Here is a 13,799-nt window from a genome sequence, read left to right on the forward strand (position 1 = left end):
CCTCCGGAGGGAGGGCTGGATTTGGCCAACAGGAACCGCTTAGATGATCGATGCTACAGAAAACTTCAGGCCCTTTTCTGATTTTACAAGAGAACCTGGAAATATGGAGTTTTAAAAATTTGAAACCACCTGATTTTTAAGTCTTGCAATAGTTCCCCCCCCCCCCCCCCCAAAAAAAGTACTGGATACAAAAATGAGAACAAAAAGAAAAATGATCTCCCAGGCCCCAAGGTCTATGGGACATATTTGTGAGCCCTTAAAGGTGGTTCTCTGGGCAACTGTTTCATTGGATGCTCTTGGCCTTGGCTTTAACTTTGACACTAAGATGAGAGGTCACACTTCTTTTTAATTAATTACATTTTCCCATTCCTTATGTTCACCTGCCATGAGTTACTTTGTTGTATTTCTTTCTTTTTTTTTTAAATTGTAGTGCCTTTTATAAGAACAGAATTTTATTGTTTTAAATATACTTTTATTGATTTCAGAGAGGAAGGGAGAGGGAGAGAGAGATAGAAATATCAATGATGAGAGAGAATCATTGATCAGTTGCCTCCTGCACACCCCACACTGGGGATCAAGCCGGCAACCTGGGCATGTGTCCTGACCAGGAATCCAACCGTGATCTCTTGGTTCATAGGTTGATGTCCAACCCCCGAGCCACACCAGCTGGGCTATTTCTTTTCTTTTCTTTTTCTTTCTTTTTTTTTAAAATCCTCACCTGAGGATATGGAGAGAGAGAGACATCAATGTGACAGAGACACATTGATCAGCTGTCTCCCCTACGTGCTCCAACATACAGGCCCCGACTGGGTATCGAAACCACAGCCTAGGTATGTGCCCTGACCAGGAATTGAACCTGTAACCTTGTGGTGTGTGGGACGATGCTCCAATCCCCTGAACCACACTGGCCAGGGCTAGTTATGTGTCTTGGCATAGATTTCGTGGGTGTGGCCAATGTCTCTAGACTCAGTTTATCATTGGGCTTTCGCTTGGTAATTATTTTTAAAATGAGGATATCCAGCCCACTTACAGTCATGACATGCTAGATACGATTAATCTTCATTTGCTTCCTCTGTGATGTATGTCTGGGCTTTTACACGTGGCTTCTGAAGACAAGGAACCGGCTACAGAAGAGACACAGCGGAGATTTAAAATAGGCGTGTGGTCAAGATGACCACATTGGCTGGGCTTAATATGCTTAGTACTCATTCCCACACATATGTAACGTTTGGTATTCTGAATATTTAAAAGACCGTTCTCATTTATTTATAGTTACATCATAGATTCCTTTGAACTAAAACCATTAAAAACAATGGTTTTCCCCTTCCTCCCCTCCACCCCCCAATGTGTCTAAAAGAGCACAAAGCCAGTTAGTTCGGGGGGAGGGTTTGGGTGCTTCCCACCCTCCAGCTGGCACCCCACATTCCTCAGCGGTGGGCTGCTCAGCAGCTGGTCCCCGTTGAAATGAGAGCCCCAGCCTGTGACACGGGGCTCCCTCTCTGGCCCAGGCCATTGGAAACACCTGCTCTGCTCTTGCTGCCCTGCAACGCAGGCTGCCGACACCCAGAAAGGAGTCGTGAGGAAATGACTTCCTTCTCTCACGCCTCCTGCTTCTTGGTCCTAAATGGGGAAGGGTAGCAGGGAGAGCTGTGTTGTCCGTCCCTGTCCTCTGTTTCACGGACCCCGGATTCACTCCCTCCCTCCCTCCCCGTGCTTTCTCAGTCCCACATTCAGACAGACAGGGGCGGGAAGAAAGGGGGAGCGGCTGCCAGGAAAGACTGAGGAGGAATGGAAAAGCAGAGCATCTCCTTGGACGGCTGTGGATGGGATAATGGACTCCCCAGCTGAGCATCCAGGCACCTGGGGTGGAAAGAAACATCGCCACTCCTCCCACTGAGACGGAACGGCTCAGAAGGACCGGGTCACCCTGCTTCCAGCCAACCTGAGCTGGCAGGAGCCCGAGGCTGTGTTTTCTCCGCCTCGCAGGCCACAGGCCGGCTGGGTGGTGCACGGCGCAGCCCAGCGAGGCAGGGAGCCCAGTTACTTGACTCTCCATTCAGTCCCCTACTAGGTTCCATTAGAATCTTCACACCAACAGTAAGTCCGTGATTCAAGGTTCAGTTTTTCAAAAGCCCTCCCCCATCGAGCCCCAAGATGTGTGATTTGAGGAGCAGAATATGGGGTTTGAAGTCAGGTGGACTTAGATTGAAGAATTGTCTCGCCTCTGAGCAGCTATGTGACCTAGGATAGTGCTCTTAAGAATGGAGTGAGCCCTGGGTGTGCTAGGTGGTTAGAGCGCTGGCCCGAGCACTGAAGGGTTGCAGGTTTGATCCCCGATCCCCAGCCCCTGTTGGAGTGTGTGTGGGAGGCAACCAATCAATGTGTCTCTCTCACATCGATGTTCCTCTCTCTCTCTCTCTCTCTCTCCCTCTCTCTCTCTCTCTCTCCCTCTTCCTCCCTCACTCCCTCCCTTCCACTCTCTCTAAAAATCAATGGGAAAAAAATATCCTTGGGTGAGGATTAACAACAACAACAAAAAAGACTGCAGCGAGATATCAGACAGGGTTCTGCAGAGAAACAGAACCAATAGGATGCGCGCGCACACACACGCACACACACACACACACACACACACACACACACAGAGGGGGGGGGAGAGGGAGAGACTGATTGATTTGAAGGAACTGGCTCATGCATTGGGGATGCCTGACAACTGCAAAATCTGATGAGGGAGGAGGGCAGGCTGGAGTTGCAGTTCAAGTGCAAAGGCAGGCAGCCAGCCGGAAGGGAGCAACCATCTCACGTATACACAGCCATGAGGGGGGATGGGGGCGATGTGCATCAGAAGGCAAAAAAGGGTGGAAACGACGAAGTTTCACACTCATAAGTCATGCTACATAAATTACGAAGGGTTATTATAAAAATAACCCTGAATTCACTCAAATTTATTTTTAAAGAAGAAGTCATCCCATTCAGTGCGTTATTATTAGTAACAAATTGCTGATGACACATTTCACAGCTAATGGGACTCACCAGAGTGTGCTGGCTGCGAGGCTGGAAACGGCCGTGTTCATGCCTCGGGCTGGAGAGGCTCCAGAGGCGCAGACGACGTCTTACTTATTTTTTTTAATTTTAAAAATTGATTTCAGAGAGGAAGGGAGAGGTAGAGAGAGATAGCAACATCATCAATGATGAGAGAGAATCATTGATCAGCTGCCTCCTGCATGTCCCCCACTGGGGATCAAGCCTGCAACCCGGGCATGTGCCCTTGACCAGAATCGAACCCGGGACCCTTCAGTCCGCAGGCCGACACTCTATCCACTGAGCCAAACCGGCTAGGGCACGCCTTACTTGTTGAAAGAGCCTAGCTCTGTACTTCAGTTGTGGGAGGAATGTATTATCTACGCGTGGCCATGACCTGGACTGCCCCGACCAGACTTGACAGAAGGTTTGGTCAGACGAGCTCGCCGAGGCGCAGAGAGGGCATGAGGAGACATCGGGGCTGTTGGTAAACAGGCATTTACTGCACCCCCTGGGGGCATGAGGCCCTGTGAGTAGACACTCCAGATAATGGGTAGTGCACAGGCCCATCCCCACCCTTCAAAGAGGGTGTATGGGAGACAAGACCGACCAATATGTAATCAGCATAAACACAAAGAGAAGAAGACAGTAATTCCAAGGGTATGTTGAGGGGGAAGAATGAATGGGTAAGGTGGGAGAAATGAACCACAAGATCACTGGTGAGAGAACAGACTGCTTGTTGTGTCTCTGGTGGACCCAGTCATTAGAACCCAGAGAAGAAAACCCCAGAAAGCAGTCTGGAGAGGGCCTCCAAGTGCACGTTCTCCACTGGCGGGGGATCAGCAGGGCCCTGCTCGGGACTCCTGGGAGCCCGATTTGGAGTGTGGGGCTGTCGGTACCCACGCAGTCCACTAGGCAAGGGGCCCTGTGCTCTCTGGGAACAGGGATTGGTCTCTTCCTCTACGGTTCTTTCCAGAATACCTTTGTGGTTACCCACTCTCCTTGGGAGGAAAGACAGCTCTCCATGGGGTATATCTTAGCTGGGGATGACTGTTCACTTCTTGGCCTCCTCGCTCCCACCAGTGTGGATGGAGAAATCATCCTGTGGAACGTGGAGACTGTCGCTGCTTCAGAAAGTCACTGCATGTCCCTCTCAGAGAGAGATGTGCAGTGACAAAGGAAGCTTAGGAGAGACTGCGCTGGCTTCCCTCCAAGTGACATTAATTGGCGATTAGGTGAAAAAGGAACCTTTGTGCTAATAGGCTGTCCTTCTCATAACCATTTATATTCACTATTTTTACATAAATTTCACGAGCTATCATTTCATAGGAAAGATTCCTATTACCTCCTTCCTGCAATGTCACCTTAATGGACTGGGTAAATCCGCAGGCGTCTCCTCCTGTTTTTGACTACCCTGAGACTTGTCAGGTGATACACCTTGGTAGTTTCGGAGTGGCCCCCCCAAAACTGGAAAATCTGTTCTTGACCTATCAAACCATTCCATTGAACAACTTTGCGAAGCTGCCTGCCTGCCTGGGGAAAAAAATTAACAGGCTGGTAGAAAACGATGACCTGCATATTATCCCTAAGGATCTAGAGTTGCTGTTTTTCAAAAAAAATTAATGAGTTAATTATCTTTTGGGCATTTACTTGTAGACTCATATTTTCTATCATGTGCTATATCTGTTTTTATAAACATCCATATGGTAGACTGAATGGCGTTAAGTCCTAACACCCAATGTGATGGTATTTGGCGGTGGGGCCTTTGGGAGATGGTTAGGCTGTGAGGGTGGAGCCCTCATGAAGGGGATTAGTGCCCTCATGAAAGAGGCCGCTGAGAGCTCCCTTGCCCCCACTGCCAGTTGAGGACACAGCAAAAAGATGGCAGTGTCTGATCTGAGAAACAGGTCTTCTCCAGACACCGAATCTGCCTGCACCTTGATCTTGGATTTTCCAGTCTCTAAGAACTGTGAGAAATCGTGTTTATAAGCCATCCAGTGTAGGGTATTGTGTTATAGCAGCCCAAAAGGACTAAGACGATCAATCTTTCCTATCAGACATTGGTTACTTTTTGGTCAGAAGCAATGGAACAGCATGAAAGTATCTCCAGTGTTTAGGTAAATACCTGGGCTCATGTCCTGGACCTACCACTAACCAGTATGCAGTGGTACACGGTCTTATAATCTCTGGACTTCCGTTTCTCCCACTTCTAGAATGGAGGTAACTGTAGTTCCCCAGACAGAATTGTTGGAGAGGTCACATGGGAAAATGCCCACGAATCTCCTTTATGAAGGAGGTATACTGATGTTAATTACAGTACTGCTCTCAGAGATCACAGGGGACTGGCCACCAGATTCCAGAGGGTCATTAAAATCCAACTCTAGGCACCAGCAAAATCCCACTGCTTACATCAAAACGTCATAGTGTGGCATTTAACTATTGAGTTTTGAACCTCAGAAATGTACTTCAGTCAAACTGAGAAGGACTGGAAGATTCTTGCGTAATCTATACATGCGTCAAAGTAGCTAAGCTTTTCTTAATTCTTCCTTAAGGAATAGGGTGCGTGTTAAGCCACCCCCGTGATCATGTTTCCTCCCGACATCATGTGAAATCAACACTTCTTCCTCCGTGCAAAACTCCTCAGATCCACCTGATTCATAAAGAATAAGAACATTACCCCAGAGGAGATGACAGTAAACCTGTAACATCCTCCCCCTTATGTATGCCCGAGGCAGGCTACATGAGCTGCCTACTTCTTTTTTTTAAGTTTATTTCACTCTGGAGCTCTGACTCCCTTCAGAGCCCTTCCAGAGAAGTCTGGAGTCCCTAGAGAGTGTCTCCTGCTGGCCTCTATGAAGAACTTGTTTCTTGGGCCTCCTACAAATAGACCCACCCCCGTAACCCTTCTGGTCTCCAAGAGACCCTTAAACCCTAGGGTACATGTAGTATCTACCATTCACCAAGCTAGGACCTATCTACACATGGTCCCCACGGGAGGCAGCACAGCACATAGAGCCAAGCTTTTGGGATCAGACAGACCCAGAATCAAACCCAGGCACAGGCACCTACTAACTCTGTGACACTGAGTAAGTTGCTTGACCTTTCTGAGCCTCATATTCCATGTAAATAATCGTATCTATTCGGAACCGAAAAGATTTTTATATTATTTCTGAAATACTTACACACAATTTACTAAGTGATTATCAAGTATCAACATAGTTCATTCTAACAAGCCTTCCATGTAGGTACTATGATTATCCTCATTTTATAGATGAGGCCATTCAGCATAGACAAAAGATTTTTATATTATTTCTGAAATACACACAATTTACTAAGTGATTATCAAGTATCAATATAGTTCATTCTAACAAGCCTTTCATGTAGGTACTATAATTATCCTCATTTTATAGATGAGGCCATTCAGCATAGAGAGGTTTAAGTACAGTCACTTGCTCAGGGTCACACAGCTAATCAGTGGCAGAGGAAAGATTTGAACGCAGGCATCTGGCTACTGAATTCTTGTTCTTAACCACCATCCCAACCAATTTCTCAGAGCCAAACAAGGAAGTATTTTTTATACGTTTGTTATGATGGAAATTTTCAAACACAAAAGTAGTGAGAATGCCTTGTGCCCAGCTTAAACAAGTATCAACATCCCACTGTTGTAAACAAAGAGGTTTTTAATTTGTATTTTCCTTAAGTTGCAATAAAAAATATTTGTGTTGTTCTTTTTGATCTTGCTTAAGTCACTGGCTAAATTTAGGTAATTTCCTTTGGTTTCCTTGCACAATCATAAGAACAAGACGGCGGGTTCTTATTTTTGTCCAGTGCTTTTACAATGACATTTGGATGTTACTTGGTACAGTTTAATCGGTACATTGACTTCGTTATTCCATTGAATTTTTCAGGGGACTTTTTAGACAAGCGGTCAGATTGCTGTGATCCCCATTTTACAAAAGGGTCCAATGAAGCCCAGAGAGCTTAAGGAATTTAGCCACGTCACATTCCTAGTAAGCGGAGGAGGATATCGAAAAACAAGTTGATTTTTAACGTTTTCAATTGCCGTATCCTCTGGACATTAATATAGAGCAGAAAAGTAGCGGTCTCTGGAATTTGATAGGTGTCAGCCACTCTTCTCACGTACGATCTTACACAGACAACTCTCTGAGTCTTCCACTCCTCGTCATTAAAATGGACAAGTAATACATCACAGGTTTATTGCAATGATTATATTTTTAATTATTATATTATGTTAAATATTAATTATAAATATATAATGTGTGTAACCTAATATATATGCATAGAATCAACATATATGCATGTGTAAGAGTGTGTGCATGTGTGTGTGTATCACCCATACCATGACAATACCACCGCACATGCTCATTAAAATCACTTTCTTTTCTCCCTTCGAGATGAGCTCAATCTGAAGAAAATCTTCCCAAACCTTTTTCAGCATTAAGATACTGACCACAGTCCGTGTACGCTTTCATTCTTCCCCCAATTTTTTACTTCTTTGGGGCTCAGTCGCCCCATTGCACTGAGGATGTCCCAGTAGTTTTATCAATGACATTCTTTACCTCTTTGGAAAATCTGAGCCAAATCTCCATGATTTCATTTGAATTTTGTTTCCTCTTGAAAGCTGCTTAGAGATTTATATGCTTTCATAAAAAGAATCATTTTTGTCTCTGATCACTAAATAAAAGAACACACCACAAAATTTGCCCCCCACCCCCAGTAGGCCTTTTCTAGGTCAAATAAACACACTCACGGCTTTGCATTTTCCTTCCATGTTTATCAATAGAGTTTATTAAGATCATCATAGATGATTCATTTCTAGTTCAAGTCTCTTAGACTTTAACAGTGAAGGAACATTTTGTCTTTGGTGACTGAAAACGTCATCTCCTCTGTTTCTGTCCTCATGTTTGCACTTAAACTACTCTCTTAAATCAGTAAAATCATCAAGTGACTTTAAAAAAAGAAATTCAAGAAAAACAGCTCTTTCTACTTGCTCCATTCCATGAGGAAATTCCCTACTTTGGAATGGATGGCTCAGGGTCCAGGGCAGGTTGGCACTCAATATATTGTTGAATGAATGACATCATCTGAGCATTAATGAAGTCTATGAATTACTACTTTTTCAAGAAATCTGTTACAATTCTTTTCCATACATATGTGAGCTCATAGTTGTTTTCAAATAGTAATCATTTGGAAACTTGTTTAGTGAATAGGGAGTAATAATGTTTAATGGACATATTGATCATCTTATGCAAATAGATATTTTTAAGTAGAAGAAAAAATGTACTATTTTAGTGTAAGTCTCTCTGTGTCTCTCACACACACTCTAGAACACACCTGGAGCTCAGGTGAGTTTACCTGGGAGGAAAATAAAGTCCTCAGAGTTGAGACTCTTGGTAGGACGATTATAGAAATAGAATATATAACTTCCAAAAGTGTAGATGGAGGGAGTAAGTAGATGAAAGAAGATATAGTTCACTGAAAAAGTCAGGAATAAGGGTGGGAGGGCAAAGAAAAGGTATAATAATTAGGAAAAGTAATATGCCAGACATTGGTACAAGTAGATCTTAGTCAGAATAAAGATACATAGTTTATACTAGAAAAATACTGATCAAAATAAAGATGTTCTAATCATGTAAGTATCAAATAGAATAGACTTTAAAAGAAAAAATTATTATTTAGGAACAAGGAAGGCTATCACATACTATATCAGAAAAGCATAAGCAACTAAAGACAACAAATATCAGCAATATAGCCTTAAAATATTACGTTGAGCCATATAAAATTGTCCATATTTGACTGACCTCCAAAAGCAGTAATTTCATATAAAGTGAAAGTCAATAGAATTATGAAAAATTAAATTTCGTAAAGTGTTATTTTAACATGCATCTGTTACAAACTGGTTGATCAAGTGACCAAATAATTAATAATGAGCAATATTTGAGCAACATGATTAAGACGCTTTATAAAATCCACATATTTAGAATGTTATCTCAACTCTTAAATAATCTGCATTCTTTTCAAGAAACATTTCAAAACTTGAACACATACTAGGCCATAAAGGATATCTCAGTAAATATCAAAGAAGTGACAAAACATATGGACTATATTCTTTGACCCTCAATACAATAAAACGAGAACTCAATACCCTCCTCCCAAAATAGCCCAAAATACTTTTGTATATTTGGAAACTAAAAGTGGTTCTAAATCATTCATAAGTCATGATAGAAATTAGAAATGATGCCAACCTGGTTTATCATGATCTGATTTCCCCATATTATTCAGTCAGTGTAATTTAACATCTGGTAATGCCAGGCAAACTAATATTGCGGACTTCAGGAACAAAACAAAAAAAAACTGAGTTTTCAGTGGGGGAAAAAAACTATAAAGTCTTATTTTACCTATTTGCCCATAAATTTTGTGTCTGGATTTTATTCAGCATCCTCTCCATTTTCTTCCCCAGGGCTCATCTCAGAAGTGCCCCCTCTTTCTTCACCGTTGAAAAGCCCACAGGCGCATTATCACCCGTGTTGAGTGCTTCTCATGTGGCCCCGAGGCCCGCACCATCCAAGGCTCTTCTGAAAACACCTGCACACTGTGGACTACTGAGGGAACTGCACCGGGGATATGTGGGGGGACGACAGAATGGTCCCTCACAATACCAGCTGCTTTCATTTCCCACGGTAGGTTTCGCAATCCATAATACAGTGGGGCCTTGACTTACGAGTTTAACTCGTTCCGTGACAGAGCTCGTAACTCAAATTACTCGTATGTCAAATCTTAAAGTGAACGAGTCAGACACGTGATGCTGGCCTGATGTTGTGGCGTTCACTGTGACGTTCGCTGCGCCAACTAGCGGTGGGGTATCTGAAGCTGGCTCGTAACCCGAATTTTAGCTCGCAACTCAAAGCAAAAAATCGGCCAAGAGAGCCGGCTCATATCTCGAAAAACTCGTTAGTCGGGACACTCGTAAGTCAAGGCCCCACTGTATCACATCTAAGTTAGCCCTGGCAGGTGGTCTTGTTGCACTAGGGCATCTCGCTACTCATGGATGTGGGTGGGTATGACCTGTCTCTTTAGAGTTCCAGGTAAATGGGTCAAGCACCTGTTGAGAACAGCATCTACTTCCCAATCAAGAGCAATACACATCTGAGGGGAATGTGTTTTCCTTCACTGCTCACTTCCCAGTCCAGGTAAAACACTTTCTTACAATGCCACGGGCATTAGAACCCAGGGGGCAGTGGGGAGGACTATGCAGAGGTGAGCAAAGCTAAAATCCCTTCTTTAGGACTTCAGTTAGAAAGACCTGGGGATTCCATCTGCAACATTCTTCCAAGAATATCACAATGTCAATGTTCCAAAGAAGTCTAGAGCCCCAGAATCGGGGTCTAGGATACCAGAGAAAGGATGGCGAGGCAGGCCCATGAGTCCTGGGGTTTTGTATAAGGGCAAAGGCTAAGAAGTAGGAAACCAAGTGAAATCCTGTCAACACTGTTGAATCGGAACAGCATCCAAGAATGTCCCATTTCACGCATTGGAAGGTCTCCCAAGTAAGCAAAACCTTGAAGCGATATGACAATGTCAGGTAATCAGCTCATCTCTCTTTTCCTCTCTGTGACCCGGGACACACTCTGAATCTAGTAGGGCAGTCTTTCTGAGTCAGAGGCGTGGGCCAATCTGTCAGCCAGTATTTTAATAACGTGGATAAGGAAACCATGAAAAAAAAAAATAGGCGCACGTCCTTGCCGTAGGGGAGAGGGCATATGGATTTTTTTCTTTCCGTATGAAATTCCTTCCATGTCATTATATTAGAAATAATGTAATGGGTAAAAGTAATCATTGTATTAGACGAGATTCATCCACCACCCCAATCGGACCCTGTGGTTCAAAGGGAAAAGTCCAGCGTAAAGAGTCGACCTCGGGAGGAAGTCAAGGAGAGGCACCAACCTTTACACAGACCACTCAGAGAGGTTGAGAAAAGCGAAACTCCCCTCTCAGTGTTCTCTTGTTCTGGAGTCCCCGTGGCCCTCTCCTGTCAGAGAAAAAGAAAAGTCACCCGTTCAGGGTAACTTACTCTGCTCTTGTTGGGAACATTTCACTTTGAGATGAACTCAGCCTCATTCGGGTCAAGACCCAGTCAACTCAAAGGCTGTTTCTACCCCCTCTCAAGGGGTCACTGGTCCCCTCCTCCTTCCCAACATGGTATCTGGGTGTGGAGGAAGTTGAAATACCCTCGTGGCAGGGGTCCTTCGTTACAAGCTGGTCTTGTGCTTAAAGGTCCCGGGCTGTTGTTTACTTAGGTGTGGCTAATCTCACGGTCCTCCTTGAGCATCCTGCTGGCATCTCCTGGCAAATCCTAAGGGGAGTTCCTGTGACCCCTCACATCATCGGGTCCCCGTGCTTTGAGGCCCTTGGCTTCGTTGCCCTGGCCACAGGTCTATGCCAGACACTGCTGCCTTCAACACCTTGGGGGCCTCTAACCAGAGCAGACAGGGGACTCTGGGCCATGAGAAACCCTCGACTCTGGCTGTTCCGCCACCTCCAACCCTTGGGCCACACAGTGGAAGCAGAGAATGAGCCACGATGCGCTGACTCTCCCCCAGCCTTCTGGGCTTCCTGGGAGGGTTTCTGATGCCTCATCAACCCCCTGCCCCAGTTTTGCTTAAGCCTGGTGGGGTGGCGGTCACTTCTCAGTGACCAAGCTGAGATGCTCAACGCTGGCTCTACCCTGGCAGAGGTGCCCTCCCATCTCCCGCGGCAACGCTTTCAACTTCCTCTTCCGGTCTGGTAGACATCTCTCCAAGTCATTTCCTCTGCCTGCTCAGCACCAGGGTTTTGATCCTGCTTGATCTAGCCTGGCTCTCTATATGTTCAAGGAAACCTCTAGAAATGTAGAAAGCCCCCTCTCTCTTCACAAAGCCTGATTTGCACCTCACTGTGGATACAACATGCCACCTTGAGACTGGGACCTGCATCTGAGTCACCACTGCTGGGGGCCGCCCGGAATGGTGGGAGACCTGTGCCACCTGACAGGCTTGTAATCCACACTGCAGAGGGAAGGTCTCCAGTGTTTAATTTAATTGTTCAATTTAACATTTTCATTCACGGTAAACAATGCGTGAGTTGAAGTTAGCACACCAGGAGCTTCCAGTTTGCAACCTTTGCTAGAAACCCCATCCCAGCGCCCCAGCACCTTCTACCATTGGCTGTGAAGTTTGTCCCGAGCCTTTACAGGGTTACGACCCAGAATGTGTTTCCTGTCACACAGACAACCATAATGTTTGTAAGTTTAGGAAGAGTGACATGATGGACTGTGGGTGGATACCAGCGTGAATGAGGCAGCAAGCGAAGACCTTCACCTGTGTGGTATTGCTTCGTCTCCACAACAGCCTGCAATTTACATGGAGACCATTATCCACACTCTCAGATGCAGTTACCTGGTTCAGGGACGGCAAGTCCTGAGCCTGAAGCCACAAAATAGAAAACAGCAGCGCTAAGGAGTCGGCTCAGGCATCTCTGACCGCAACACTTCAGCTCTTTCTATCAAAAGTAGACAACTTCCCCCTGTACAACCCTGAGGCTCTATGCGTGCAAACCAGAAACCCCCCGGACACTCTGTCCTTCCACATCAGTTACTGGTGACAACCTCGAGATAACGCATTTTGCGTTGCAGGCGAATTCACGCACCTCCCAGATACTATGCTTCCTATAAGCACCCCGGGCACCTGCAGACACCGAACAGGAGGAGATAAGCCAGTGATGGCGAACCTATGACACGCGTGTCAGAGGTGACACGGGAACTCATTTTTTGGTTGATTTTTCTTTGTTAAATGGCATTTAAATATATAAAATAAATATCAAAAATATATATCTTTGTTTTACTATGGTTGCAAATATCAAAAAATTTCTATATGTGACACGGCACCAGAGTTAAGTTAGGGTTTTTCAAAATGCTGACACGCCGAGCTCAAAAGGTTCGCCATCACTGAGATAAGCAAAGTAAAGAGAGGGCCGGCGTGTGCTCGTGTGCTCGGAAGAGGCAGGCTGGTAGAAAAGTCAATGGAATCTGCTGAGAATGAATGGGAGGCAGAGACTTGGCTGAGGAAATGCTAAGGGGTGTCTCCTTTCTTTTTTTTTTTCATATCTGATTTACAGAGAAATGTCACTTTTAGAGCGGCTTTTTAAAAAATGGGTTCCACTTGCTGAAACTCACAGGACAACATTAAATCAGCAGATGGTAGCATCCCCTAGGCACGTCTTGTGAGGCCCATGTACTTCCCCCTCTCTTTGCATCATAATTCTCGTCCTCCTTTCCAAAAGTTTCCGACATCCCTCTCAGCACACGCAGTTCTCAGACTCCCTGCACCCATATCTCATCGAGCAATTTTATTCCGATGCAGGAATAAAGTCCGGTCGGACAGGATGCTGCAAAGGAAAGAACCCATGCTTACGTATTCCCATAGGCTCTGTCAGTCACTAGATTTATTGCCAGCCCTTAAATCATCTCTAATTCTCAGCTTGTGTCTAGCTCCATCTCATGTTCTTCCAACTGTTTCTATCATGACTTCTAAACTTAAAACAATAAATTCAAAGTGAGTCTTTTCTGAACAACATAAACGGATGAACAAAAATAGAACCAGAGACATAGAAGCATCGAACAGACTGTCCAACTGATGAGGGAAGGCAGGGGAGGGGGACGGTGGTCAGAGATCAACCAAAGGACTTGTGTGCATGCATATGAGCATAACCAACGGACACAG

The 13,799-nt window shown here is 45.0% G+C and overlaps 1 protein-coding gene across 1 annotated transcript in view; it reads left to right on the plus strand.

Moving 5' to 3' along the window:
• Positions 1-13,799, plus strand: part of LOC106727724 — a 49,406-nt gene that overhangs the window by 17,535 nt on the left and 18,072 nt on the right. The window contains exon 2 of the mRNA XM_014547289.1: positions 9,503-9,722. Coding sequence (XP_014402775.1) covers positions 9,667-9,722 — 56 coding nt within the window. The 5' untranslated portion in view covers positions 9,503-9,666. The remainder of the gene's footprint in view (positions 1-9,502; positions 9,723-13,799) is intronic.

The sequence above is a fragment of the Myotis brandtii genome, unplaced genomic scaffold (assembly GCF_000412655.1).
Source record: "Myotis brandtii unplaced genomic scaffold, ASM41265v1 scaffold469, whole genome shotgun sequence".
Lineage (NCBI taxonomy): Eukaryota > Metazoa > Chordata > Mammalia > Chiroptera > Vespertilionidae > Myotis > Myotis brandtii.